General features: G+C 39.3%; 2 protein-coding genes and 2 non-coding genes across 10 annotated transcripts; 1 reads left to right on the plus strand and 3 right to left on the minus strand.

Moving 5' to 3' along the window:
* The first annotated feature begins 4,271 nt into the window (after positions 1-4,271).
* CMKLR2 (chemerin chemokine-like receptor 2) lies at positions 4,272-21,480 on the plus strand. Of its 7 annotated transcripts, none has more exons than XM_063400358.1 (3): positions 4,274-4,455; positions 7,717-7,864; positions 18,684-21,480. In XM_063400358.1, exon 3 carries the CDS (start codon positions 18,700-18,702, stop codon positions 19,744-19,746), a length of 1,047 nt encoding a protein of 348 aa, XP_063256428.1. In that variant the 5' UTR covers positions 4,274-4,455; positions 7,717-7,864; positions 18,684-18,699; the 3' UTR covers positions 19,747-21,480. The 7 variants fall into 7 exon arrangements, with proteins under 7 accessions (XP_063256432.1, XP_063256428.1, XP_063256429.1 ...); XM_063400360.1 differs by lacking the exon at positions 4,274-4,455 and adding an exon at positions 17,155-17,242; XM_063400357.1 differs by lacking the exons at positions 4,274-4,455; positions 7,717-7,864 and adding exons at positions 12,345-12,512; positions 17,155-17,242.
* Positions 20,386-27,685, minus strand: EEF1B2 (eukaryotic translation elongation factor 1 beta 2). Its single transcript, XM_063400363.1, has 6 exons — positions 27,527-27,685; positions 27,227-27,349; positions 26,026-26,149; positions 25,590-25,656; positions 24,809-24,934; positions 20,386-24,337 (listed from the first exon to the last, which is right to left on the minus strand). The coding sequence occupies exons 1-6, from the start codon at positions 27,604-27,606 to the stop codon at positions 24,183-24,185; spliced, it is 675 nt and encodes a 224-aa protein (XP_063256433.1). The 5' UTR covers positions 27,607-27,685; the 3' UTR covers positions 20,386-24,182.
* On the minus strand, positions 25,161-25,294 carry LOC134552446 (small nucleolar RNA SNORA41). Its single transcript, XR_010080867.1, has one exon. It is a non-coding gene; the product is annotated as a small nucleolar RNA SNORA41 (small nucleolar RNA).
* LOC134552443 (small nucleolar RNA SNORD51) lies at positions 25,729-25,808 on the minus strand. The gene has a single exon (XR_010080864.1). It is a non-coding gene; the product is annotated as a small nucleolar RNA SNORD51 (small nucleolar RNA).
* Positions 27,686-27,919: the final 234 nt, after the last annotated feature.

A 27,919-nucleotide genomic window follows, 5' to 3' on the forward strand; every position in this document is an offset into this window, starting at 1 on the left:
ATAGTTATCACAAAACAAAAGTTGCCTGATGATATTTTGCTGCCTAGTATCATACACAGCTTGGGAAAATCGGAGCTTTCAGCTGAGAGCATTTGCATGCATGGAAAGATCAGGCACGTGCCCAAATTATTGCGCGTCAGCAGAGCTTCATTGTTTAAACATGTGGCAAACACATACATAGACATGTTATCTTAGGCTAAAATAGTTTACTTTTAGGATGGTTTGTGACAGGATTAGCAAGTTACTGTGGCTCGGCTAACTCCATAGCTTGTTGAAACAAAGGAAGCTTGGTTACATAGCTGAGGCACTGAAGTTTCTTTTCCAGAATGGAATTTTAGCAATGAGAAACCTATGCAGTCCGTCTTATAATGCCATACAGCTTGTCCTCAGAATATTCCTGAATATTTTTACGAGACAGAATGTAACATTCTATCTCTTGGACTGTCACTCAAAGACATTTTCACCATAAAATGCTGAATAGTTTACTGTTAGAGTAATTTCTGTTTTCAGTTAGTCTCTCCAAAATAACTCTGCCTGTTTTTTTAGGGTAGTGACATAAAGGAAGGGACTAGGTCAGTAATTAGGCTTGGGGTTGCCTGTAGGTGGCTGCTCATGAATTGCAGGATATTCTTTGACCTTGTTGTGCATGTTGTGCATGGAGTTTTTTTATAGCTCCAAAAATAGCAGTTCCTTAGAATTCCTCTATTCTGTTTTTCCATTGTTTCATATTTGCTTTCAAATATAACACAAATTTTTAAATTATCTGATTACCACAGTCAGATTGACCCTTGATAATTGCAGTATTTCCAAGCATAATTGCTGATTACCAACTTTCTTGGAAATATATGATAATTTCCGACGTGTCTGTGCTGGCAGATGCAATGGAAAGGTGTAAAATGACTCCATTTCCTCCATGCTGAAGGGACTCTGCAGCCTGAGAGCCTTCAGCTAGGAAGGGAACAGAAACACCAGTAGGTTCTTGTATTAACCACAGTCAGATAACATCATTGAAATAAACTTATACTCAGAACTGAATTCATCTCATCTGCATAGTATATTTTCTTTAGCCTGTTTTAAACCATCCTTTTTATTAACAGATAAGGTAACGAATGTGGCTTTTTAATCAGATGCCAATATGAATGTCTTGAAATATTTTAAATAAGTATAGTAGATGACTAATAGTCCCTTATAGCCTACCTCACATTTTGTCATAGTAGGGACTCAAGGCATTTTTGCATAAGTAAATATTTATTCCCATTACTCCAGCAGGCAATAATGTCTTTCTGATACAAAGAGATAATTTTCTCAAAGCTGCATGAAAGGTTATTAATTCTGTTTATCAAGAATTTTCAAGCTCCCAGAAATTTTGAACCAGCTTTTACCCCTTGTAATATTCTGAATTAAATGTTTATATACATCTGTTTTAATGGGACTTTTCTGATTTTAAATAGATGGATATGAATTTAAGATAATCCGGAATGTAAAATGCTTCTGCAGCTTCCTTGTCTGTAGTGCAATTTATAGGAGTTGAGGAGTTCCAAATACATGTACTATTATGTTGAGTCACTGGATATTCTGCAGTCCATTTAAGGTGGGGTCAAAATGTATTCCCAAAGCAGTTAAGTAAGTGTTATTTTTCTCTGCTTTGGCTGTTCTAAATCATGTAAAATTTTTTCAATGTTCCTGCAATAAACCACATAAGATATTTTCTTACATCCGAGAAAAAGTGGACTCTCTACTTTGCTTTACCATGGGAATAATTTAAAGAAAGATTTCTTTATCCTATTCAGGAACCAAGCAGAAAGTTAAACAAGAGAAGTTCTGGGGTTTTTTCCCAAGGACAAAACTTAATTTTAGGCTAGGAATGCTGGTAAGCAAAAACATTAGCCTTTGAAAAAAGTCTTTGTCTTACAGTTTGAAAACACAGAGGTTTTCATAGAAAAAAATTTAAAGGGAGAAAAAGAACTTTTAGACAAAAAGCTTTTCATTTGATTTGTGTTTCTTCAGCATTTCAGATACTATTCCTTTGGATCAGAGTTTAGTCTCTCTCTTTCTTTGAGATATTCTATGTTGTTAGATTGTCTGTGTTTCTAATACTGAAGTAATTGGAGTTCAATTTCTGGTTTGCACCCAAGGTACATACAATTAGTGTAATTTCCCTTTGCCTAGTCTCTCAACTAGGCAGATGGAGAAGTGGCTGTTCTTTCTCCACAAACTTCCATTCTCTTTGCTTAAAAGAAGGGAGCCTATTTGTCTTGGAAAGACAAGTGGCAACTTAAATATCCTTTACATAAAATGCTAATTGAAGTTCATGCTGAGTGCTGAATTTGAGTCATATAGTCTTCTTTAAAAATAGATTGCAAAGTAAGGAAGATTTAAAATTAAGCTTTATGTGTCTTGATAGAGCTTAAGAATTAGAACTAGAATGGGCAAATAAATGTTGGGGGGTTTAGCTGTCTCTTTGCTTAGACTGGTGTCTTGTGCCTCATCCCCTGAGCCCTCTGCCTGTTTGTTAGACATGGTGGTAGCTTTGCTTTTATTGAAGGCAGTGGAAGAGTTGAGGTTGGCTTATGCACTAAGCCCTTAACAAGCAAAGTGTTTTTCAGAGCATCTAATAATTTGCTTTGCCTCTGTCACAAGTAGGAGGTTTATAGGGATTTATCAGCTCCCAAATCAGGCTGAGAGCTGTGTAGGATTTAGAAGCAAACTGTTATCAGAGAGGACAAATGCAGAGCAGTAGACAGAAACCTGCATTGGTTCTCCCTGTCTCACATTCTTTTCTATGGATAAAAAACTTAAATCCTTGTGGAGTCGAGGTCATGTGTTTCACAAAACAAGTTTACATCCACTAAACTGAAAAATAGTCTGACAAATGTATCTGACTATAAAAAGCAACTTTAAACGTACAAATGAATATATATTGAAACCACAAACCAGGAGCACCTCAGAACATGCTCTGAACAGCTATAGGTGATTGAGTTTGATTTAGATTTGATTTGCATCAGCTTTGCAATTGGTGTGCAGGAACCATTCCTCATTGCAAAGAACTACTGTCCAATTTAAAACCTTAGCATGTTATAATTCCTAAGGAATGCCAATGGCTAATGAATATTGTAAAGAGTAACCAGCAGTTCATCCCTGTACTTTGGGTTTCCTTGAACCTAGACTGGCTAGGCTTTGGGCTGATTTTGAGACATCTGACTCAATCAAAGGTGCAGTAAACTCTGTCTTCACTCCTCAGACCTGTCTACAGAGGTAACTCTGTTGTAGGTAATTTATGTGAGGTGAAAAAAGAGCAAGTTGGTTAATTTGTATACCAGTATAGAAGATATGAAAACATTTTGTGAAGTATGTAGTGAAACAACTATAGTTTGCATAGCCTTTTTTTGTGTCTCTAATCTCTGTAGATCTCTCTGAAATCATTTTTCCAAACACTGACATTCCTTTCTATGGGAGGAGACAGCACTTTGGCTAAAATGGAAAAATACTGTTGTTGAGTTGGCTGGTTAGCTGTTCAATTAATATAATCTTTAGCACTCAATGATATATGTCAGAAGTTTGGTTGTCAAGACACACTCTGAAAATTCCATGGATTTCAAGTGTTATCTGAGTGGCAGATATAATCTCATATATTATTGTCATATGAACATAGAGCTTGAATACCTTCAGAGCTTGTGGTCTGAAAGTTATGTAGAAAATAATTCCTACTTACTTGTGGAAAATGAGAAAAAATGCACATGTGAAAGCAAAATCTATGGAGGAAAAAGGGTAATACTTATGGTATTTTTTCACTGGGATCATATACAAATACATTATATAATAACATCTAATACATGCATCACATAAATATGTACTATAATGAATTATTCTCTAATATTCATTAATTCATAGACTTTAACACCCTGCTGACTGTGTTTGCAGAAGTTACATGAACTGCTTGCTTGAACTGGTATGTACATGCATTCATATATACATGTAAAACAATATATGCTTGTGTGTTTTGACTAAAGTAATGAGGAAGGGTTATTGAATTTCTTCAATCTGCAGAATTATTGAATTTCTTCAATGTGTTATACATGAAAATCTTTCAGATCGTTAATATCAGCATAGAAAGAGGTGTGGACCTGCCTAAATGAGCCAAACCTTCCTTCATCGGGTGGTTTGTTCAAATGTGTCGCTGGAGAATTTTGTCATAGTTGCTAACTCTGGTTTATAGTGGGTAGTTAAGCCACAAGTAAACATTACAGCTTTACCTAAAGGATAAGCACAAATAGCCATTAGTTTCACAGGAAGGGAGGAAATTACACTTTTGCCTGATTGTCTGGTAGTTGAATGCAGTCTTTCCAGAGTGGATTTTAGCCCATGAGGTACTCAAACAGTGAGAACAAAGGTACAGTGAAGAATTACTTTCCTAAAAAAAAAGAAAAAAAAAAAAAGGCCGAACTGTAAACAACAGTAAGTAGTTGCTTTCTTGTGTTGTTCAGCTTAAACTAACCCTGAGAAAAACTAAGTATCTTTTGTTTGATCTAATTTGCATATTCGTGGTTTGTACAATTTAACTGAATTTAGTAACATTGATGGGATGTTGATTGGTGCTGAGATTATCTGCAGGTACTAATAGGCAACTTGATAAGATCCAGTGGTCTCAGCAGAGGGTATAATTGTCAGAACTATCAGGCAATTGTTGCCAGTCCAGACAAATTAAAAGTTACTTTTGTTTTGTTTTGTTTTTACTGCTTTGTAATTTGTGCTTTGGCTAATACCAGTAAAGAATTTCTGAAAGTTTTCCCCCTGTATATTTTTTTTTCATTCATCCTGTGCTCTTGTTTTGTTTTGTAGGGTTAAAAAGCCCCCAAAGAATCAGAAGTGCTTTTAAAATTAGCTTGCTTTTCAATAGACGCAGTTTATTTGCTTTTGGACCACCCAATGTGTATTATCTGTATGTAAATCCTCTCCTTTGTTCTTTTTCCATCAGGTATAAATTAATATTTCCCTGCTTTGCAAGCTCCACATGCACTGTATGTTCATGAATGCATGTCCCTCTTCAGAGCTCTCTGGCATATTGACATACTTAATGTAAAAATTCGAGGGCTTTGATAACTTACCCAGTTGAAAAAGCACAAATAAGATGGCAAAATACAATATAACTTCCAAATAGAGAAAGGAGAAGACAGGAAAGTAAACAAGGTATTTTTTTTTATTATTATTCAGTAGTTTTCTTCCAAACAAAATTATCTGAAAAGATCACACTCAAATGATGTCAGTGGTTAATGGGTTGCACAAAAGTGTATATTAAAAAGCCATGTAATTTGTGACTCACCATTCCAGTTTCACTGTGTCTGAGCACAGAAGGAACTAAAACAATGGGAGATTTAGAGCCTAAGCTTACATTCTTCAGGGATTTAAGATTTCCTCTGTGGTTAATCAAAACTATATATGGGTAAAATGCTGTATTTAGAGCTAAACAGAAAACAAGCAGAACTAAACCCTTTTGGATTCGATGCAATTTTGTCTGTAAAAATCTGTTTGGTTTTTTTTGGGTTTTTTTTGTCTCCCAGGTATGCTACTATGCTGGTTATACTGTGCAAGTTGGGTAATTGCTCATCAAAGCAAAAGTCTTTTCAATGGAAAAGGAGCAAATGTAGATAGGACAGAGAGGTAGAAAATTATTTTAAATGCTGTAATCTGCTATTCTTGAAAAAAACCCCCCTCATTTCCTATGAATACTTTCCTCTGCAAAATGACTTCTGGGCCCTTAGCATTTGGTATTTCATATTTGGTGCAGTGGTAAGGGAAGATGAGGAAAATTGCTACCTGGGTTTAATCCTTCCTTCGTTCTGAAGGATGGAAGAGCTGAGGTATCAACACCAGTATATGTTAGAGTAGTCACAAACCTGCTTTAATTTATGGTGAAGGGAGCAGCCCCTTAAGGACAATTCCTCACTATCCCAAACTGCAAGAATCTTTTGCACTCTCCAGAATGCTTCCTTCACCGAGAAGGCGAAAAGTGTTTGGCAAATTGTGACTGTTTGCTGGGGGTTTTATTTTTTTTTTAATTATGCCTGAGGGTTATCTACCTCTTAATTTCCTTTGTGCTGCTGAAATAGTACTGAGCAGACCTTTGAATTAACTGCCTTTCAATACCTAGATTTGGCAAAATACCTAGAGAGACACAGACTTGTGCCATTACAGGCAAAAAAACCCCTAAGCAGATCTGCTATTAAATGATGCCTGTATTTACCTTATCCCAGTATTTACAAAAGTAGATAATTACTGTTAAAAGAGCTTGTGTTAATGAAGATTCACCAATCAGTTACCTTGAGAAAAAAGGTAATCTTTAAAATAAACAAGTGAGGTGCTTTCCTCAGGCAGCCCCCTGTCTCCATATATTCACAGGAATCCTGCTCCCCTGTTCTTTCTTTATGGTCCAGGGGCTTCCCTGGACCTTTCATGGAGTCCCCATCCTCCTTTCATGGACTTAGAGTCTTTCCCACTCAGGTACAATGTACATGTAAAACTTTAGTATGTGTGTATAACTTTCAGCGTTTAAAGTTATATTGGCAGAAGAAGAAGAACTGTCAAGAAGGCAAGACAAAGAAGATTAGTTTTGCTAGGTGGAGTTTTTGGTTCCTGTTAAGAGAATCTGTGGTCTGTGAACCTAAAGAGAATTGCTTAAGCACTGATAGCCTTGCTAACCAGATGCTGAAATCCCAGTTTAGCTGATGTCACTAAGCACTTCACTTTCTGTGTGGTTTTTTTTTTTTGTTTGTTTGTTTGGTTGGTTGGTTTTTTTGTGGTTTTTTTGTGGTTTTTTTGGTTTTTGGTTTGGTTTGTTTGTTTAAATTTTTATTTTGGTTGGTTTGTTGGATATTTTTCTGTCTAATTTTTCACTGGAATCAATAGATTTGATACTTGGAAATTTTGGCCTTGACTAGATTCAATCAGTGTTGAACATGTTACATGTTTTGCATTAATGACAGTGGAGTACAATTGTTAAATTATTGTTTCCACTGGCAGGGTAGACTGACAGATGCTTATTATGCTGAGTTAAAATGGTATGATGAGTGTGGTACCATCAGAGTCAGGTAAGCTGTGGTAGGTAGATACTAGTGAAATAATATTTCCATTTTACTGACTGAGAAATTGGGCGACATGGAGATTGAGGCCTGGCCACAAAACCTCATCAGGCTCTTTGCAGGACTGGGAGTCAGGCCCAGCTGCCTAAAATCCAGTTCAAATTCCCAACCAGTTTTACACTATCTGACAGAGAGAGTCACTAATTAGTGTTTTGAGGTGCTTACTTCTCTCTTACATATAAAAGGAGATGAATCTACTAATCCTAAATACCAAATGAATGTATCACACTGTACAGTTACAAAATGATGCTTTCAGTGTGACTTTTTAAACATCTTTCAGCTCATTCAATATTATTTTCTATAAACCAGAGTGCTTACAAAGAAATACTGTTCAACCTCTTCTCTGCAGAACAAAAAGCAGCCCACAACTGTAAGGTCTCTTTCCATTCATCAGCCACCACATCTGTTGCTTGCTTGGACACTAACCAAAATGATTCATTCAAATGTCTAACATTTATTTTTGGTGAAATGCTGGGATTATACAGCGTGGCAATATTTCAAAAATGGGTCTAGAAAACCAAGGGAAGTTGGAAACAACTTCCTCAGCTGAAAACAAACAGGGCGTTATATCATTCTGCAGCTTTATTAGAAGGAAGGCAGTAGCCAAGTGAAGCAGCTGGAATCACACTGAAGTGACTCTGAACCCTGCAGATCATTCCACTCTTCCTTCTGCTACAGAACTCACATCCCTGACTTACAGTGCCTTTTGTTTCAAAGAACTAAGCAAGGTAGGTCAAACTCTCTTATATTTAAGATCTTTCTCTCCCTTCCCTTCTAAATAGTGAGTCTCTACAGCTGCAACAACATTTGCAGGCAAATGTTGTAAGGTGGTCTAGCATATACTGGCTAAAAGACCTTCTTGGAAGAAAGAATGTGATACTCATTTACTTCAAAGATTACTTTGAACCACCCCAGCACTAAGAAAAGAGATGGAAATGTGTGTGAATTTAATTTTTAATTACTTTTGATTATGATAATACACACTTCAAGGAGTTTTATCCTGTCAGTGAATGGTGAGTGACCTTAACTTAAATCTCTCTCTCTCCTCTGTGACCCCTAGTGTGTTGGTTTTAAATTTTTTATTTGCTCAGGCATAGTGTGCCTTCTATAGCTGTAGCAATTTCCAGTATAAATAGTTAAAAATACATCAGTTCTGAACAGATTCTAGAACAGAAACTGGAAGTAATTTCAACTTAAATAGCAGATTAACAATATACTTCTGAAGAATTACAGTTCTACAGAATTAAATAAGATTTCTGTGATTTCAGCTGGAAAGTGTGTTTTCCCTAACCTTTGTGGAATAAGGTAGGATATGGATCTAGCTTTCATTAAGCGTATTATAACACAATAAGATTTGAAGCCTTGTATGCTACCACACAATGAGACAGGAATAGATTCCACCTCCTATTCACACTTAGTGATAACAGTGTCATTGTCACCTGTTGCCTTTCTAGATGTGATCTTGCAAGCCAAACAATATCCCAGACTTGTTTTTGTGGACTTAGAAAACATTGAACATTGCCTGTGAATTAAAACACATTTGCTTTCTACAAAAAAAAAATGTATCCCTGAATAATATAAAATGCTTACTAATATGTAGCTAAGGAGAAGAGAGTGACAGAGGGTATGTCAGGGTAAAATAGATTGTCAGAGCAGATTTGTAGAAACTGATTTCAGGATTAACTTACTTAGGACAGGATAGCTTACTTTCACTATCATAATGTTCTGCCTCAGAACTGGGGAATGCAAATATTTTGGTAACCCAATTTACTTTTGTTTAATGTCACTGTAACTTCTGGCCAAATTTAAAGCATTATCATCAGCTTATGCCAGGCAGACAGGATAGAGGTCCTGTCAGCTCTACTTCAATCCTAGGGATTTTTTATGTGCCATGAGTGACTCCAGAGTCCACTTATGTTGAGCTGAGCATCTCTTTGATTGTGGCACAGTGGAAGTTATTTGACTCTGGAGAATGAATTTACGGTTTGAATTCTCTAATTGCCTTTGTAGAAAAGGATAATAAGTCAGGGAAGCTCTGTCTAAGGATTCCTAGGCAGGATCTGATTACAGATTTTTACTGCATGGGTGAGGGCAGAGGAAAATTGTTGATCAAAATAATGCAATTTCTATGTACTGTACATTATACATTCTTTGTTCTAATTTTAAGAATTTCTTTTTCTGCTGGCAACCAAATGAGCAACTTCTGAAATGCTTCAATTTTTGTTTTTTTCAGATAGATTGATTCAAGAGGAAAATTTATTTCTGTTTCCTTAATAAATCCAGTTGCCTTAAAGAATTTTCTTCTACTTGTGTTTTTTAACAGACACTTGAAGTTTATGATGTTATTCGATATTAATTTTGTATTAATAACTCTGCTATTCCAAGCACTAAACAGCAGCTAGGTTTCCAGGGGATTGTAATGTACTGAATGGTCTTATTATTTGCTTATTTATTTATTTTGTTCTATGGAATATGCCAGCAGTTCAGCTGTCTCTCTTACTGTGGTGGCTGGTTGTCTGGCTGATTTGCACTCATTATTTCTGATAATGGTTTAATTTGTATTCAGTCTGAAGCTCGCAGTTTCACAACAGAGCTGGGCTCTGTTGTGGCTGGCTTTGCACAAGAGAGCTGACTGTGAGGAGCAGTTTCTCCCGGTCTCTCAGCAGAAGAAAGGGATTGCTGTGACTGGGGTAGGCAGAGTGCAAGAGGCATTGCTTCTGGAAGGGGAGATGCCATTATGTGGAGATGAGCTCTCTTACAATTGCTTTTACTTTTACAGTATGCTTGAGGCTCCTGAGATGAAAAGAAAACTTTATGTGTCTTCAAAGGTAGCATATACTGCTTCTAGGGGAGCTCAGCTACTTCTGCACTCTTGTATCTTCAGTATGTTGCAGAGGTTGAGGACCTTAAAGCAGGAGCAAAAATCTCCTTATTAGCTCAAGGTTTCTTCTTTCCAAAAGGAATTTCTGCTAGCTTCTTGCCGCTCTGTTGTACCTGGCCCACCATTTTTGTTCAATTCTTTGGGTGAGCTGAACAGACCTACTGCAGATACAATAATTTTTCATTACTGAGCTCAGAAGGAAGCTAACAAAACCCATTGCTGCAGGTCAGGTTTGCTTGCAAGGATTTTCTGTGAAGGCCAGCACTGTAGAATCCAGTTCTTGCCAGGGACATTGGCTAGCAAAAACTTTGTAGCATTCTCTTACCTCTCTTTCCCTGCCCAGGCTCTCTTGTCCCTTTTTGATACTTCTTGAAGGGTGTATTTCAAGAATCAAAAGGCACAAGTATCAAAAACCAGCATCTTTTTCCTCTATCCACTGAAGATATTTGCCACTTTATTTTTTTGGGGAAGTTATTCTGCTTCCAACTTTACCTTCAAATTTACTGTTTGGCTTTGGGCAAGATTAACTTTCTCTTCTTGTATGTGTTTAGTCCTTTCCTTACTCTTCTTGTATGTGTTTATTCTATATAATTATAAACAAAGCAGGAATTGTCTTTTATTACATGTTTATAGTGAGTAGATCCAGTGAGGCTTTGATCTCAAAGACTAGGGCCTTTGGGTGCTTTCCCAACATAAAGTACTTGCTTCTTTCAGCAAGTGTGAGCCTGGCATGCAAATTTTATTCCCCTCTGAGGCCTTCTAGAGGAGTGAGAGAAAGTGATGTGTAGTAAGTCCTGTACAGTAAATGTAATTCCACTTTCTACACTCCCATCTCTTCCTTCTAGTGATGCCCTTTTAATGAACTTCAGCCCCACATCATTTTAATGAAATATTTTGGTAATGTTAAGAACTGTTGCCCATTTAAGAAACCTGAGTAATGTTAACTGAGGGTGTTGTACCAAGTCTGGCAGAGTCAAGTGAGACGTGATTTGTAAAGGTAATATGGGAAGCCTGTAAAACCAGTATTTCCAAGCTCTGAATTCAACACCTTAATCTTAGGTGCCATCTATTCCTATCAGTGCTAGGGAGTGTTCCAAATACCATATTAGAGAAATGGATAAATATCCAGTCCTCCTGAAACTATGTTTAACAATATGAATTTTTCAGTTTTGCAGGAATAAAGCCAGGACTTATTACAGACTTGATCTTAAAGTAAAAAAAAATGTTGTCTTTGTATGAGTAGGAAAATTAGAATAACACTGATACAGGAATAGACACCCTTAATCTACTGTACATAGTGATCCTAGTATATTAACTATGAGGACATAATAAGGTGTGTTATCCAAAACATTCCAGCTGATAAGAGATGTACTAGCAGTATTTTGGAACTGGATGTTCTGATATACCATTCAAGAGTATGTGTCAAGAGTCATATAAGCAATAGCAATATTACTTTTATACTAGAAGAAACTGCTGAGTTATATAAATGAGGGGTAGAATAAACCTAGGAAAACAGAGATCAATTTAGAGGGCAGTACACAACCAAGCATACGGTAATAAGTGACTAGGAAATTAATCTGTGAAATTGAATAGGGTATAAGAAGGCATATTAGAGGAATGAGTGGGGGGGCCAGTTTTCTCTGGGGTTATTTCTTAACTCCTCTGGTTAAAGGATTGTAAATATAGCAGACTGTGACCTATTTTTTATCTGTTATTTGATAGATATTTCGTATGTTGCTGGAGAGAGTGGTGATTTGGATTTTTTTCTGTCATGACCTGTTGTTACCCAGCAATACCTTTCAAATATCTGTTGTCTAACATGTTTAATTCGCCTTAATTAGTCTGCTGAGTCAACTGCAGAAAAAAATCTCTGTATCTACTCTGTATCCTCTACTCTCACTTTATTATTTTTTGCTAGGAGGGAGTTGTGGTTAAAGCATGTGTTTGTTGAAACAGCACAACCATTTAAAAAACATGCTCAGAGCTGCATGATCATGTAATGATCACATGAATGCTCGTCAAAATATTCTTTCATCACAAATATATTAAACAGTTGGAAAGTAAAAATTCCAAGTAATTTTTACATGAAAATTAAAAAGCCATAATTAGAAACGCAAGCATTCATTATCCCATCAGTCCAGTCACTGCAAAGCTGAGGCACTTATATTTTTTTAAATCAGATATCTCTGTTGCTGTAGGTATGTAGTTATTATGGTGGCTTATAGCCAAAGAAAATACTGCTGGCATTTGAGGAGGAATAGAAAACACATCAAGCTGCCAGGGAACAATACTTGATTAGTGTGTTACCTGACAGCCAATAGGATAGATGGTGAACCTGCTGGGCTCTGCCATCTGTGACCTGTGCTTAACAGCTCTGAGGTGTGTGCTGGCACTGCTGAGACAGAGCAGTGGGGATGGCAGCAAAGGGTGGAAATCCAGGCTGCTTTTCCCTTCCGTGCAGAGAAAACAGAGCAGGAGCTGTAAGGGCTGCCCAGGTAAGTGCTGTCTTCCCCCACCACAATGAGCATGATGGCACAGAAGGGAACCTCCCTTCAGGAAGGGAAAGGTCTCCCAGAGGTGAAGCTGTGGTTTCTTCACTTCACCATGAGAAAAGGGACAGTGCTAAGTTTAAGAAAGGAGGATAGGCCTGTGGTTGAACCACTAGGCATGGACTCTAGATTTAGCACTTGGTTTGATCAGAGACTTCCTGTAGATCATTCTCAGCATTCTCCAGTAAACCAGACTGATGATACTTCTCACTTGAGCCTCATTTCAATAAGGGTTATGAATACTGAAGCATTGGGACTGGTTATGTAAATACTTTGGCAGTGCTGACACATACATTAGGCAATTTTTAAATCTCAAGTGTCACTGTTTAGCTGAATGTCTATAATTTTTGGTAAGAATATTAGAATATTTCTCTAAAAATGGTGCTACTTTTCAGTATTTCACAGATATGATCAGTCATTTTCCTGTCTCTGATGTACGATTTTTGTGGTTATGTGATTTGTGGTGGCTACAGCAACTCCTTACATTCTAAAGAAATATTAAGATTATATTCTTACTTTTAGCTGTATTAACAGAAGGGAATAGGAGCAGAAACAAGTATTAACTATGGAGTTATCAAGTGCCCTCCCCTTTGCCAGTGCATGTCCAGGGGACATCTGGGTTTCTTTGTCATCTTTGGGAATGGAAGACTTGGTGCCTGGGATCAGCATGAAAATAAATCAGTTTCAATGATATGCAGTTGATGGTTGCAGACATTTGTCAGGTCCTTGACTGTGGAAATATATTGGAAGATATTTTATACATGTGATACTTTTATTTTACTACTGTGTTACTTTTTCTATTACAGCAACCTTATTTAGATATAAAGTTGGCTGTTCCATTTTTTGTTATACATTTCTGTGTGGGCAAAACTGCTAGTCTGAAATTGTAGATTTACCAGTATTAACTGAGTCTGTGCTATATGAGTTTGTTAATCCTATTTGGGTAAAGTGTTATCAGGCTGTTATCTGGTCAAAGGGCTTCAATACCACAGATGAGGTGGTGTGTTATGACTAACAGGGTCGTGTTTAGCCTTGTTCGAAGAAAGTTAGTTTTGGCCTAAATTCTAGGACATGTCTTGCTGGTACATTGCAAATCCATTTCTAACACTGCTTCACTGGGAGACATAATGGAGAATGATTATTTGCATTCCTTTCTTATCTGCTAGAACAAATACATCTATATTGTGGCTCAAAAACGTTTCCAGTCACATGTTGTATCTGTTGTGACCCATTCTAGTTATCGAATTCAGAATGACATATGAAGTAATTAGGTTACCATATGTCTAATTACAATTAAAAGGATAGCCAAAAGACAATTGTTTGTGTACATGTCTGTGAAAGAGAAAACTGACAAAAGCCTTGATTCTGCCTTTGTGTATACCACCTTAAGATGCTCCTTACCTAGTAGCTTTGTATTCAGGGCAACTTTAGGCTAAATCTGTAGCATAGCTATGATTTGGTATTGTAGGGTGACTGTATCAGGCATCTCCTGCTATAGGAATGTTTCTGCATAGAGGCAAGTTATCTTGGCTTTGTCCTTTTGAGGGAGAAATATGAGTCTATGACACTCTGTAATTTCATCAGTATTCCTTGTGTTTTCCAATCTACCCTATGTCTTTGTAAAATGCTTGCCAGAAATCCATGTGTGCCACTAATAAATTTGCTCAGCCATCTGAATTTTGAACTTTACAGATAAACTACCAGGTGAATGTCAAGATTGTTTTTGAAGCTAGATAAATTCAAAATTTGTCACCTCAGTTCCAAGGAAAAATTATGAGGGCTTTCAACTGAATTCAATACCCAGGTAAAATTGCTGACCCACAGTATGGCAAGCATGCTTGAGGTGACCTTTTGCAAAACTGGTTGTTTTGACTCTTGCAAATGACAGAAGCTGAAGTGATGCAATCAAATAAGCTTTCCTTCAGCCACAGATAATACACATGGATTCTGATGTGCTCACAGTTGTTTGAAAAGACATTGATAGGAGGATTTGTGTAATATTTTCCCTCTATGAACTGAACTGTTGAGACAGCCAACCCTCCCAACCATAATTTTTCTTAGTAAGTCAGGACCCATTACTGTGACCTCTGGAACCAATTTAGCTGGGCAGAGGCTCTAAACACTGTTTATCACACTGAAAAAATAGATTTGGGGACTACCACTCAAATATTTGAGGTACCTTTTAACTAACATAGACAATGAATAAACTCTTCCCTTTGGCCTTTCTGCAAAATTCGAAAGTGATGAAGACCAAATGTGAGAGAGAGAGGTTGTGTGGGCTGAGCCCGAATCTGTGGTAAAGAGTGCCACTGTAATTCAGTTAGGTCCTGACTTGTGTGGTGCCCAGGGAGCTTTGAACCCCCAGGAGGACTTTGCTTCAAGTGAAGTGGATGGAAATTGCAACTTTTTTGTTTGTTTTCTTCTATTTTAGACCAAAAGCCGATGTAATTTAATTCCAAAGCTATTGCACTGACCTCAGGGCTGAGGTGTGGAGAGGTCAAACGACTTCCCCTGGTCCAACAGGATGTATGTGGCATAGCCACGAATAGATTCCAAAGTACCGGTCCCATGTCATAACTGTAAGGCCATTCTTAGTGTGACAAGAGCAGTTCTATTTTAGGCAGATCCAATCATTTGTCCAAGTTGTCATTATGGCTTAGCTATATCAGGGGCAGAGGACATGAACTCTAGGTACTTTTAGTAGAAAGCTGTGAATATGTCAACTGAGATCCAAGTCTGTAATTCTCTGCTGAAATTCAGAGAAAGGCTGTTCATGCAACATGTGGTGAAGTCTCTTCCCAGCAGTTCTGTGGCTTTGTATTTTAGAAATCTTTCCTGATGATCCATATTTCTTGGTAATTCTGCTTTCTGTCCCAAGATCTAAAAGCGCCAAGAGCCATCCTGTTATATTCCTATAAAGTCATTTAGAAATTAACTTCCGTTTTACAGAGGAGGACAGGAAATGAAACCTCCTGGTCAACTATTTTCATAATTAAGCAACTGAATCAAGGAGGCTCAGTTTTCAGAGCTGCTTGTGGCTCAGCAAACAGGAATGGACTCATGAAATGACTGCTGAGTGTACACTTTACACACAGTGTTTACTATTTAAACTTTTATTTTAAATAAAAGGACAGGATGAAATCTAAACTTGGTTGTATTAATCCATATGCAATAGAACACTGTTCTGTAACCTGTGGCTGCTCCCATGGCTTATTGGCAGGCCTCTAACCACACTTTCCTGTTTACTGGAAAATGCTTTCCATGCACTGGCTCCCCAGACTGGCAGACACTGAGCCAGTGAACTGCACCAAACCTCCCTTACCCTTTCCAGCAGCTGCCTTAAAGCCAAGCAGAAGCTGCTGTCTGAAAATACTGTTTTCTCTACTGAGCCTCAGTTTGCAAACATGTTCATGACAATTTTTCCAGCTTGGAAAGTAAGCCATTTATCAAAGATCACACAGGAAATTAGTGACAGAATAAGGAGTACAATTAGATTTCTTTACAAGACCTAGACTTGAACTGCAAGACTATTTTGACTCTGGAAATTTATTAATTTCAGAGTCATGTATTAAGAGATTATATGTTTCAAGGCCACAGAGAAACATCCCTACTGAATTACGGTTAATGGAAAAAATCTGTGTCCTCAGTGATGTAAACCAATATAACTCCACTGACAATCACCTACTGCTTATCTTTTTCCAGACAGGGCTTAACACCACAAATCCTGCTATAGAAGTGATTCATATATGTCAGTGTCAGAAGTAAAAGTTTCTGGGCTTTGCAAATGTAATTGGCAGTCTTTGCTGAGCCCTAGCCATAGAGTCTAATTTCAGCATCTGTGCGCTGGGAGCAATGGTAAACAATGTTCCTTCTGCTTTTTTACTCCCACTGCTAAAGAGTCCCTGCGTTGAAGACTAGAGTTAGAGACGAGGAAAAATAGAAGCCTGGAAAAATAATTACATTCTAAAGGTGTGCTCTTTCCTTGGAGTTTGAAGCTGCAGGAGGCTTCAGAAATATTTGGCATTTGTTTGGGTATGTTTTTTCTCCTGCAATACATCATCTTTAAAATGCTAAATATAAAATTACCAGTTGGGCAGTTGGCAAAGGTTTATCATTGTCATTATAGTTGGATTTTTTTTTTTTGTTTAGTTGCATACATTTGATTTGAAGGTATAGTCTTTTTGTACAGGCAAACCCACTTAACAATCCAGTTATTAACCTGACTGTCCTCTGAAACTGTCCAAATGTAATGTTCCAGATGTTAGTGGTACAGCTCCATGTTTATACTCTTCTCTCAGCAGCTGTTAAGCTGTTTGAAAAAATTACTCAGATGGGTGGTAGTGGTATTTGATGCAGAATCCACCCCCAAGGGGCATGTAATTACATAAATGCAGCTCAATAAGTATCATTTATCAGGACAGCAAACCAAATAACATTCCTTCAGCCTGATGTAAATCACAAATGCTATCATAGCCTCTTGACAGAACAGGCTGTGCTGACTCTTACTACATATTTTTTTAATCAAGAGAGATAAAATTACACAACCTTTTTTTTTTGCTTCCCTGTCTATCCATCTACAAATGAGAAGTCTAATCCTGCTAATGCGTGTGCACATGCGTAGCTTCTCTGGTGTGAGTAATCCTTTCAAACTGAGTGAACTACATTTTGGAGGAGAGGTAAGTCCATGAATACAAGTTTGCAGATGTGGCTCTGCAGACGGTGTGCTCTGGAGACCCCTCTCCTGCTATCCTTAGCATGCTATAATGAATGGAATTACAGGAATGCAGGGCTGAGTTCCAAAAGCGCGGGCTGAATTTTGAGTTCCGAATGGAGATAGCACTCAGAAATTTAGCAGTAAGATAAATCATAGCACGGCTAATTGACTGCTCTCAGGCACAGGTCTTCAGTGCAGCAGAGTCCAGCCAAAAAATTCAGCTTTGAATGATGACAGAGTTTAGCAGAATAATTGTTTTGATCATTGCAGAGACTTTTTTCTGACTGTGGCCACCTGTATGTGCTGCAGCTTTGTGTATACTGCAAACTAAACTCTGTGAAGTAATACTGTGAAATAACTTCTGACTGCTTTTCTTTCTGTTGTTCAAACTCTGTTTCCTGTCTGTTTTCCCGTTCATTTCTTTTTTTCCCCTCAGTTTTGGTTTATATTCCACATTGCCCTCCCCCTCACCTTCCCTCTCACCCACAGAAAGAATTTCTGTGTGAAAAATTATGTTGTACTTGCAGGTTCCAGAAGCTTTTGCAAGAGAAGAAAATGGAGAAATTTCTGTAATTCTGTCTTAAAAAAAAAGAAAAAAGACACACAAATATTTTCATTTATAGCTCTTACCATGTGTTTTTGTTCATGGGAAACTTTATTTTCTTTCATCTGTTTTCTGTTTCTCAGCTCACTAGTGGAACTATGATGTGTATTATCCTTGCAATATGTTCTATATATTTCCCTCTCTACATTCTTTGCTGTGTTAAGGAAATCCAGTATGTCAAATGGACCTAAAAATCATCATTTCTTGATACAAAGACATATATGAAAGAGATTAATAAACACATGAACTTTTAGTTGCTGTAGAAATCGCTGTCTGTCATTTTGTTAACTATAATTTGAGGCAGAGTGGTGGATAAAAATTTATTAAAGAAGGCTTCCTGGCATTTTAAGTGAATTTTTTCCCCACATAGGTGTCTAATGCTCCTCTGATTTTAGACAGATATAATCCTTAAAACTTGCTTCACATAGGAACAGAGCAGTAAAGTATGAAACCTGACCAGAAAAGAATACACAATCATACTCCAGTAAAACTTTGCATCTGGTCTCCTAGAAATTTATCAGTGATACTGTGCTCAGTGTTGTCTGTTACGAAATTAATGTAAGGAAAACAGTTCTTGAAGATTTCAAGTTCTGTTTTGATTTGAACATTTCTTGAACGGCCTGTGACCAAATTTCTTCAGGAGTTTAATGCTAGCAACTGACAGATAAAAGCTGACAGATATGCCAAACTAAGGCAATGTTTTTGGTTTATGGCCAAGAACTTGAAAGAATTGCAGTTTACTATTTACAGTGCAGTAAAACATTTATCCTTTGACCATTTCATTTCTTTTCTTCCCCAGAAAGCCGCTCTGCAACATGACATTTGAAGATTTTGAGAACTACTCTTATTTCTACGATCTGTCTGAGGAAGATGAGTCACCCCAGTCCTCCCTCAGCATTGCCCATATCATTTCCCTTTTCTTTTATAGTGTGGCATTTCTTCTGGGAGTGCCAGGTAATGCCATTGTCATCTGGTTTATGGGCTTTAAGTGGGATAAATCAGTTTCCACACTCTGGTTCCTGAATCTAGCCATTGCAGATTTCATCTTTGTTCTCTTCCTGCCCCTTTATATTACATACGTGGCAATGGGCTTCCACTGGCCTTTTGGGAAGTGGCTCTGCAAAATGAACTCATTCATTGCACTGCTGAATATGTTTGCCAGTGTTTTCTTCCTGACATTCATCAGCCTTGACCGCTACATCCGTCTTGTCCACCCAGTCTTTTCCTACAAGTACAGGACTGTAAAGAACACCCTCCTTCTGAGTGGGGTCATTTGGATGTCAGCTGCAATTATTGGTGGCCCTGCCTTATACTTTAGAGACACAGCTACAGTTCTCAACAATGTCACCATTTGCTACAACAACTTCCATGTGCATGACAGAGAACTTATTTTGCTGACACATCACATTCTCATTTGGGTGAGGCTTGCATTTGGTTACCTCTTTCCTTTAGTGACAATGGTCATTTGCTACTCACTGCTGATTGTCAAAGTGAAGAGGAGAACTGTATTGACTTCTAGCAGGCTTTTCTGGACCATCATTGCTGTAGTTGTAGCTTTTTTTGTCTGCTGGACACCATATCATATATTCAGCATTGTGGAGCTGTCTGCTCACCATGATGAGAACTTGCATGACTTACTACAGGATGGCATTCCCCTCTCCACTGGCCTTGGTTTCATCAACAGCTGCCTCAACCCAATCCTCTACGTTCTGATTAGCAAGAAGTTCCAAGCGCAGGTGAAGAGCACAGTGTCTGAGGTGCTGAAGCTGGCCCTGTGGGAGGTGAGCCGCTCGGGGACGGTCAGCGAGCAGCTCTGGAGCTCAGACAACGCGCCTGTGCACTGCTGTGAAACTGCCCAGTGACTGCTCCTGCCACCAGCCCTCTCCAAAAGAGCTGGCAGCAGGTTTGGAGGTGTTCTTGACTTCACATCTGCCAGTCGGATGTGCATCTTTACATGTACAGTCTTCTGTAAACAGCTGGCTTAATTGCACTTGCTGCTTTAATTGGAAGGTTTTTAAGGGACATATGATTTGGATGTGTGCCCTGCAACGCACATACAGCCTGAACTGAAAGTTATCAGCATCAGTAGAATTACTGTAACTGGGCTTTTGATGAGGAAAGCTGTTGTAATCCTGTTGGTTTGCTGTGGTTCCATACCTCATTGACATCAAAAGAACACATTATAAAAATATTCCCCCTTGCCATTGCTGATACCACTCTTAGTTGAGGCATTCTCCTCGAAGAAGCTGTGGCCGTACTTCACTGGGTCTTGAGTCTCCTGATTGCCCACTACTGCCCCAAGGAGGAATCCCCTGGCTACATCTCACCTAAATGAAGCTGTCAGTGGCTTCACTCTGCAGCTGGAGAGGAGTCTCAAGATGGAGAACACTGAATTGCTGTCTTCTATTGTCAAAAAAGAAAAATATGGAAATTAAACCTGTCTTTTCCCAACACTCTTTATCTTATACTCAAAACTAAGACAGGAGACCCTGTGTTTTCTGGTCACTGACTGTATTTTTAGCTGAGTGCAAAATACTGAGCAGATGTTTCATTAGGCTCAATCCAAATGTGCAAAGAATTAATGAAAATATTTTACAGCTTCTGTGCTACACTTTTTTTTTCTATGTTTAAAATTTTAGTCCTACAGAGGTTTACAACTATTGATCGCTCTTTATTACTCTTTCAAGCAAGGGTAAAGAAATAATATAACATTTTGTTTGCCTTAACATCAAGCTTTAAAAAATGGGTGGAGTGAATTCATCAGTATTCTGTTACTAGTCTCTAGCCAAATTGAGACTTCTTTTCCAAATAAGAGGCAAGACAGTTCATCCAGGAAATGGAGTCCACTCCCATAAGAAAGATGAAGTAGTCCCAGTTATGCTGTATTCTGTTCCAACTTGTTGCTCGCTGCAGAATCACACATGCACCAGTGCAAATATATATATATATAAATATATATATATATATACACACACATATGCGCTGTGTGGAGTAAACCAATTTCTGATGCTATACCACTTAATTAAAAAGTTGACTGTGGGACAAAACTCCACTGAAAGTAAAAGCATAGAGCTTTGGGTAAATTTGAACTTTTTTCCTAGTTATTGGCCTAGGCATATAGAATGAAACTGACTTTCAGATAATTTACCTAGTTTATACGGTCTGCCAACACATTAGTAGCATTTATGCTGTAATTGAGGCCTTACATAAAAATAGATTTGCTTTTGTATAAAATATATATGTATGCATGAACACATCCAATACTGGTAGCTGCTCATGTAGAAGCAGCCTGACTGTGTTCTGTAACTATTTCTTTGGGCTCTGGTTTCAGAGTCTGAGGGAGTTAGGCAGGATCAGTGGAATTTCAGTGTATTTTCCTTTGGGCTGGAAAGCTGGTAAGCAGCATTCTTCCTTTGAGTCATTTGCTGCCTGGTACATAGTTGCTCATCATAATATTTTGGCACCATTCTGCTGTATGTGTCTAAATCAAACATTTTGCAGTTTTTCTTCACATGTTCCCTGACATCTTTCTAAGAATGATGTTCTTTCCTGGCTATAGTCCAAGTGAAGTAATAAAGTTTTGATGTTTCCAAAGAGCATGTTCATTTGCTTTCCTTAGCATCAATGTATAGTGACTGGCTTTTCTTGTAACAGCTCCTTCCCAAAGATTTTGGAAGGTGAAATCAAGCCCTGGCCCTTTCTATTATGGGATTTAGGGTTCACAGCAGCTCTTTTCAGCTTTTTCATGTGTGCACACTATGTACAGCACAGAGACTGATTTTCAAATGTGAGAGCATGTATGTCTCATCTTGCATAAAGGGTCAGAAAGTGTGGCCTGAAGGAGACGGGAGAGAGAACTGAATTGAATAAGGCCGAAATCAGCCTTGATCTATGGCATTAAATGGAGTAACAGTTGTGCAATGTAACTGCTACTGTTCACTCCAAGATCAGTTACAGAATTATCGAAATCATTTCTTTAAGACTAATGCAAGATATCTAAACAAAACAGATAACGCTCTAAGTTTCTGTTTCCAAAGAGTCTCCAAAACAATACCAACAGTTCTATGCTGCTGGGACTGAGGGACGCTCATTCGACTCACCACAATGGGAAAAGGGGGCCAGAAAAAGGAAAGGAATCTATGTCACCATGCAAAGAGATACTATAGAAATAGCTATTGATGCATTTCATCATGGACAGGTTCTAGTTACCTTTTATCTTCTTCCTGGACAGTTTGTGTTTCTGAAGGTTTTTACGTAGATTGGTTTTTGTTAAAAATGTTTTCCCAGTATTCCCGTATAGAAAATATTGAAGTTACAGGATTTTCTACTGATCTTTCTGTTATGGGATACTTAGCTAATTTATTCCAGGGTGCCAATTTTTCACAGGCACAATGACACAGTAACATACCAGCACATACCCAAACACTACCCAAAAATACCTAACACAAATATACGTGGATTCAGTGGAATACTTGTGCTCACATATCTATTTTTTTCACTGGGAACACTGTGCTCTCTAGGGTGGGGGTTTTTTTGTTTCTGTGCAAGTTTTTTATTTACTATTAGAAAAAAAACCCCAAAACAGACTGCCAAAACCCAACACACACAAGAAATCTCAAGAACCAAGGAGTTTGTATGTGCATGCTTAGTGTAAATGCAACACACACAAATCCAGTCTGGCAGGTTACATGGATGACTCAGTGCTGTATTTTAATAAAGTTGGCATGTATAAATCAAACCATTTTATCCACTTCAGGCTTTAATTTGAAAGCCAAGAAAAGAGGATCAAGGTAAGCAGCACATTGAATGGGAAGTCAGAAAGAGTGATGACCAAGCTAATAAAATCTGTATTTTTGAGGCAGAATTTTTAATCACTTGTTTTTCTGATATGGTGTTTGCTAGTTTCTTGCTTTTAACAACACCATGACAGAATTGGTAAAACTAAGCTACATGATTTAGCAGAAGCAACAGCTAGAGAATTGCCACAAAAAGGGTACTGTTTAAGAGTTAGGTTTATGGAAGGCGGCAAGTGAGCCTGTAACAATACTCACTTTCAGATCTTTAATTGTGCTTTAAGCCTCTAGCAGGCAGATTTTTTTTCTGAGACAAATTATAAACAAATCTCTTACATAATCTGAAGTTGGCAGACCTTTAAACAAGGAGAGAGGACCTGCTGTGCCAGATAACCACACAGATGCTCTGGGAAAAAAACAACAGAGTTACTTAAGCTGCTGCTGTCAGACTTTGACACTGGGCATCTTCTCAGCGACCAATGCAGCATGTAAAAGGATTCCATTTCATGGTCACAAGAAATCCTGTCAGGCCAATGCAAGGCCTAGAATTACGAATTTGTTTAGAAGCTTCACAGCTTTGACAGCTTCTACATTTGTATCATTCCCATAGAGAGTGTTTTGGGATTTATTCCTGACAGGTTCTTCAATCGCTAAAAGAAATGTCAAAATCAATCTAGAAACCAATCTGGAGCTGAGCAAACAGCTCAAACTGCTGTTAATGACTCCACTTTTGATGCCCTTGATGTGTTTGCATTTCCAGCTGTTTTGTTCTTGTTTCAGCCACGGGCACGTGTGCAGTCTCCGGTGTAAGCCGGGCAGACCCCGCAGTAACTCCCGATTCCCGCCCGGCTCCTCGGGCAGGGGCCGCACCCGGCACCGCCGGGCTCGCAGCGCCCCCCGGAGGCACCGCCCGAGCCCGCACCAAGCGGCTCCTCAGCAGCATCATTTGTGCGGTAATTGTGACACTAAACTCGGCGTGATTGCATTGCAGGTGTTCCGAAGGCTCAGAGGAAACAACGAAAACCAGTCCAAGTCATAGAACAGGTGAGAAGCTACCAGGGTAGTCTCAGGCCTTATTTCTAAAGAACTGCAAGTCACTTTGAACTTAGCTTCCTCTCTCAATGGAGTTTCAGCATTCAACACAGCCATGGTTCATTTGGTCACCACTGTTACTTAATAAATTATACTCCTGTTTACCCACTAAAACATTGCTTGCACTTTGACTGACCTCTCCTCTGTTCCCTTAAAACCATCCCTTTCCTCTGCAGACGGAGGAAAGAACATTTCAGTATTTTTAAGCCATGGTAATGTTAACTCTGAAGTAACACTGCTCATGCTCCTGGGTACCACAGTGAGGTGTCAGAGCAACCTTGAAATTCAGTGCCAGCTTCTACTTTATCCGTTAACAAACCTTACACTCTGGAGCTGGATTACTCAAAGATTCTGAAACAAGCACAGACACTGCACATTTTTTGCAACAACATTTATTCTAGATATAACAAGACTTAAATCTTATTGAAAGCAGCTACATCCATTGATTGTACATAATCTTCAAAAGCTGTTATTCTCTCTTCCAGCATATCTGTTCCAACTTTATCATCTTCAACAACACACTGGATCTGAAGCTTTTTGATACCATAGCCAACAGGTACTAGCTTGGCTGCAAAATAAAAAAAAAGCACTTAGTACTCCTTAATTGGTGGAATCTCTTATAAACCCAGATTTAAGACTGAACTGACCAAAGCAATTTGCAGGAATATGTAAAAACAGCCCTTTGCCCACATTATGGACCATCTAATCAACTACCCAGCATTCATTACGAACGACTGAGAAAGTTTCCTTCTGTGGACCTCCAAACCGGTGATGTGGGTGGTTAAGGTGTTTGTTTGCTGCATCAGGAACTGAACAGGGAAATGCAGGATAGCAGAGTTGAAGTTTTATAGCTTTTAAAACCTGTACTTGAATCTTAACTAGGTCACTGCACTAATACACCTTCTCTGACCATGTAAAGACACTGAAGTACTGCAGCATTACAGCTACCCACATTTCAGAGATAGCAAACAGTGACCACAAGTCCAGCTACTCTCATCCTATTACCCCAAGGGCCTGCTCTGGCATTCCCCTTACTTACAAGATCCCCAGACCAAGCCATCTGCTTGAATGCTTCGAACACACTCCTCTAGTTTGGCCATGTCTGTCTCATCATCCCACGGCTTCACATCAAGCAAGATTGATGACTTGGCAACAACAGCTGGTTCTGAGGGAAGAAAATCACCATGAAGAGGTAGGAATCTTTCAAAAACTCATGAATATACTTGCAAACTGATTTTACAAGAGCAATTTATCCAATTTCAGGAACAAGAACCTGCTCACATTGCTGTGACAGGCCTCTGGCACCAATGTACATTTCTGAAGTACTGCAGCTCACATCTCAATGTTCAATATTGTGGATACACAATGCATACACAGATTTAAGCAGCTGACAATGTTTGTTACATAGGAAGTCCTTTTCAGAACATCTGAGAAGGAGCCTAATGCTGTGTAACAGTTTATTTTCCACAGAGGGAATACTGCAACTGCTATGGTTCTGAACAGTTCCAGACCAGTAGCTGTGGAGTAACTTGTGTACTTTTTTAAAAGAAAAGCCTCAGGTTATCTCCACCTATGTAGAAAGCTCAGTCTCTGGAAAGAAAAAGCAGGAGTGTATGAATCAGAACAAAAAGCATGTTAACATTCCTATTTGCTATGGGAAGGCTGAGCTCACTGGCAACTCAAGTGAAGCTAATTACTCTTGTCTCATTCCAGTCAAGCTGATCTATTATTACAGTTAATTAGTGTTTCCAGCCATCCTTGTCAAGTGCATGAAAAATCAACTCAAGTGTAAAAGATTAGGAAGTTCTCGGCACACATACTTTTGGACTTCTTTGACTCATACTGGGCCAGACGTTCTTCCCTCAGTTTCTTTGCTTCTTCACTTTCCTGAAAGAGAAATTTGCAGTTACAGAAGAGCACCAAACCTCTGCTTCTCCAAAGCGCTACCAAACTGACTGGCATCTAGTCAGATAAAATCAAAACATCACAGCTGTCAGCCGAAAGATGGTGATTTTTTGTTTTACTCATCATGTAACCAGTCAAAGTTGGATTGCATTCCAACACATTACTTTCTGTTTGAGTTTGTGCCTTCCAAGCTTTCCTATCCGACAAAGATAGCTACACTTGAGAATTGCAAATAGGACCTGCTACCAAGGACAGAAATACAAGTACCTTCAATTAGGTCAAGGTGAAAATCTGCACACCTGTGTTAATTTCTAAAAAGCAATAAAAATAACACACAAAGGTCGCAAGTACCTCCTCATCATCAGATCCAAAAAGGTCGATGTCATCATCATCTTTGCTATCTGCGGCCGCACCTGTTGTGTCCTCAACATCAGCAGGACCATATTTTCCCAAAGCCTTCTTCACTCCTGGCAAGCTGAAAGAAAAATGCAGGTATCAGGAACCTGCTCAAACATCAATACAATTGCTGCCAGTTTACCAATACACCTACTAATGCATTTGTAATGAAAATCTTGTGCTTTAGAGTAAAAATCCAGTTCTGTAACTTGAAACCTCATGGAAGACAACCACCAATGCTCCTGACACGCCAGCTGAGTAATCTGTGAATATGAGATTTTCTGTATCTCATCAGAGCTGGTACGATCCTGTCCACCTAAGTACATGGGCAGGAAAAGCCTGGAATGCCTTATCTGCACTGTGTTCTGCCTAGGAGAAATTACCAACTTCTTGTTCATGCTTCCCTAGAACTACTTTCACTTGTTTAAAAACTAGGAAGTAACTAAAAACACATTACTGCAAGGTAACTATTACTTCCCTAAATTTCAATGAACACTTTACCCTAAACCCTCACTCTCAACAGTACAAGGAACCAAGACTCCCTGAATTTATTCTCTCTTGCAGCTCATATACTCCTGTTATCTTAGAATAACCTCACAGTTGTCTTGCTAATGTGAACTGCTCTTCCTGGAACCATAAAACTGGCGTTTGATTTCAGGAACCGTAAGCAGCTTCCAGGATGGACTTTGTGAAACCACTTCAGAATCTCAGTCCTCTTTAGCATTACAAAAGCTTCAGAAACGGACTACAGAGACTGAGCCATCCATCTTTGGAAGCGCTTCCTCTGAGGAGAACTGAGGCTCAGTGCAGCAATACTGACCCTACCTATGCTGTACGTTTTCAGAGAGGCCTGCAGTCTGCACGGATGTCAATACAGCACCTTTCACGAACACCTAAAACCAATAAAAGACAAAAGAGATACTATTTCCTTTCATATCTCCTTTTCTTTTCGTGTCTTTCGGTACTGCAGATCATTAATTTTGTCCTCGGCACTGACAGAAGAGGTCTGCTCTGTTTCTAGAGCTGTTTGTGTTCCAACAACACAAAATGCCACGTGGTCCCACTGAAAACCAGTTCTGTTCAAACTCGATGAAACAAACGCAACGATTTGTAGGCTACTTCGGCGAGATATTGCAGCTTCGGAATTTAACCATACCTTGCCTTTTGCTTTTCATACGACTTAATGTGATTGTACCACCGGAGAGCGTGGAACAAATCTGCAGGCGGCGGGGCAGCGATCGCTTCGAAGACTGCTATGTCAGCCTGCGAAGGGACGTACCTGCAAAGAACAAGCTAAATTAATCCTACTCCCTTGCGCGGGGCACGCAGAAACACGTGGAGCAGCGCCGCCCGTGCAGCTGCCGGGGTGACTCAGGGCCTTCCCGCGTCCCCACCGCTTGTCTCCGCCAGGCCCTCACATTCCCCCACACCCCGGCAGCCCCCCGCCAGCTCTCACCCCTCGATGTAGCTCTTATCGGCCAGGAAGTCATTGAGAACGCGGAGGCCCGCGGCGGACTTCAGGTCCCCGAAGCCCATGGCGGCGGCGCGCGGCCCACACGCTGCGCCCGCCCCGACCGCCACCGCCGCGGGAAAGGGCCGCGGCGCGCCTGCGCCGGCCTTATATAGCGCCGGTACCCGTGCGCGTCACCGCACGCAAGTGTGTTCCTCCGCGAGCGCGAGCCGCGAGGTAGCCCCTCACGGATCGGCTGCTGCAGCGCACGGCGTGCAGCGGACGGGACACCAGAGGTGCGGGAGAGCGTCGAAGTAATAAAAGCTAGGCTGACTATGAACCCTAGGGGGCTTTGCGGCTTTACAGGGGTTTTGTAATGTTGTACTGTCGCCACACCAC

Source organism: Prinia subflava, chromosome 6 (genome assembly GCF_021018805.1).
Source record: "Prinia subflava isolate CZ2003 ecotype Zambia chromosome 6, Cam_Psub_1.2, whole genome shotgun sequence".
NCBI lineage: Eukaryota > Metazoa > Chordata > Aves > Passeriformes > Cisticolidae > Prinia > Prinia subflava.

Excerpts from the sequence above, each read along its gene's own strand:
- EEF1B2 (XM_063400363.1), bottom strand. The coding sequence starts at position 27,606 with ATGGGCTTCGGGGACCTGAAGTCCGCCGCGGGCCTCCGCGTTCTCAAT. Across the intron at positions 25,657-26,025 it reads TTGGATCTGATGATGAGGAG|GAAAGTGAAGAAGCAAAGAA; the intron begins GTACTTGCGACC and ends TTTCTCTTTCAG. Across the intron at positions 24,935-25,589 it reads TGAGTCAAAGAAGTCCAAAA|AACCAGCTGTTGTTGCCAAG; the intron begins GTATGTGTGCCG and ends TTCTTCCCTCAG.
- CMKLR2 (XM_063400362.1), top strand. The coding sequence starts at position 18,700 with ATGACATTTGAAGATTTTGAGAACTACTCTTATTTCTACGATCTGTCT.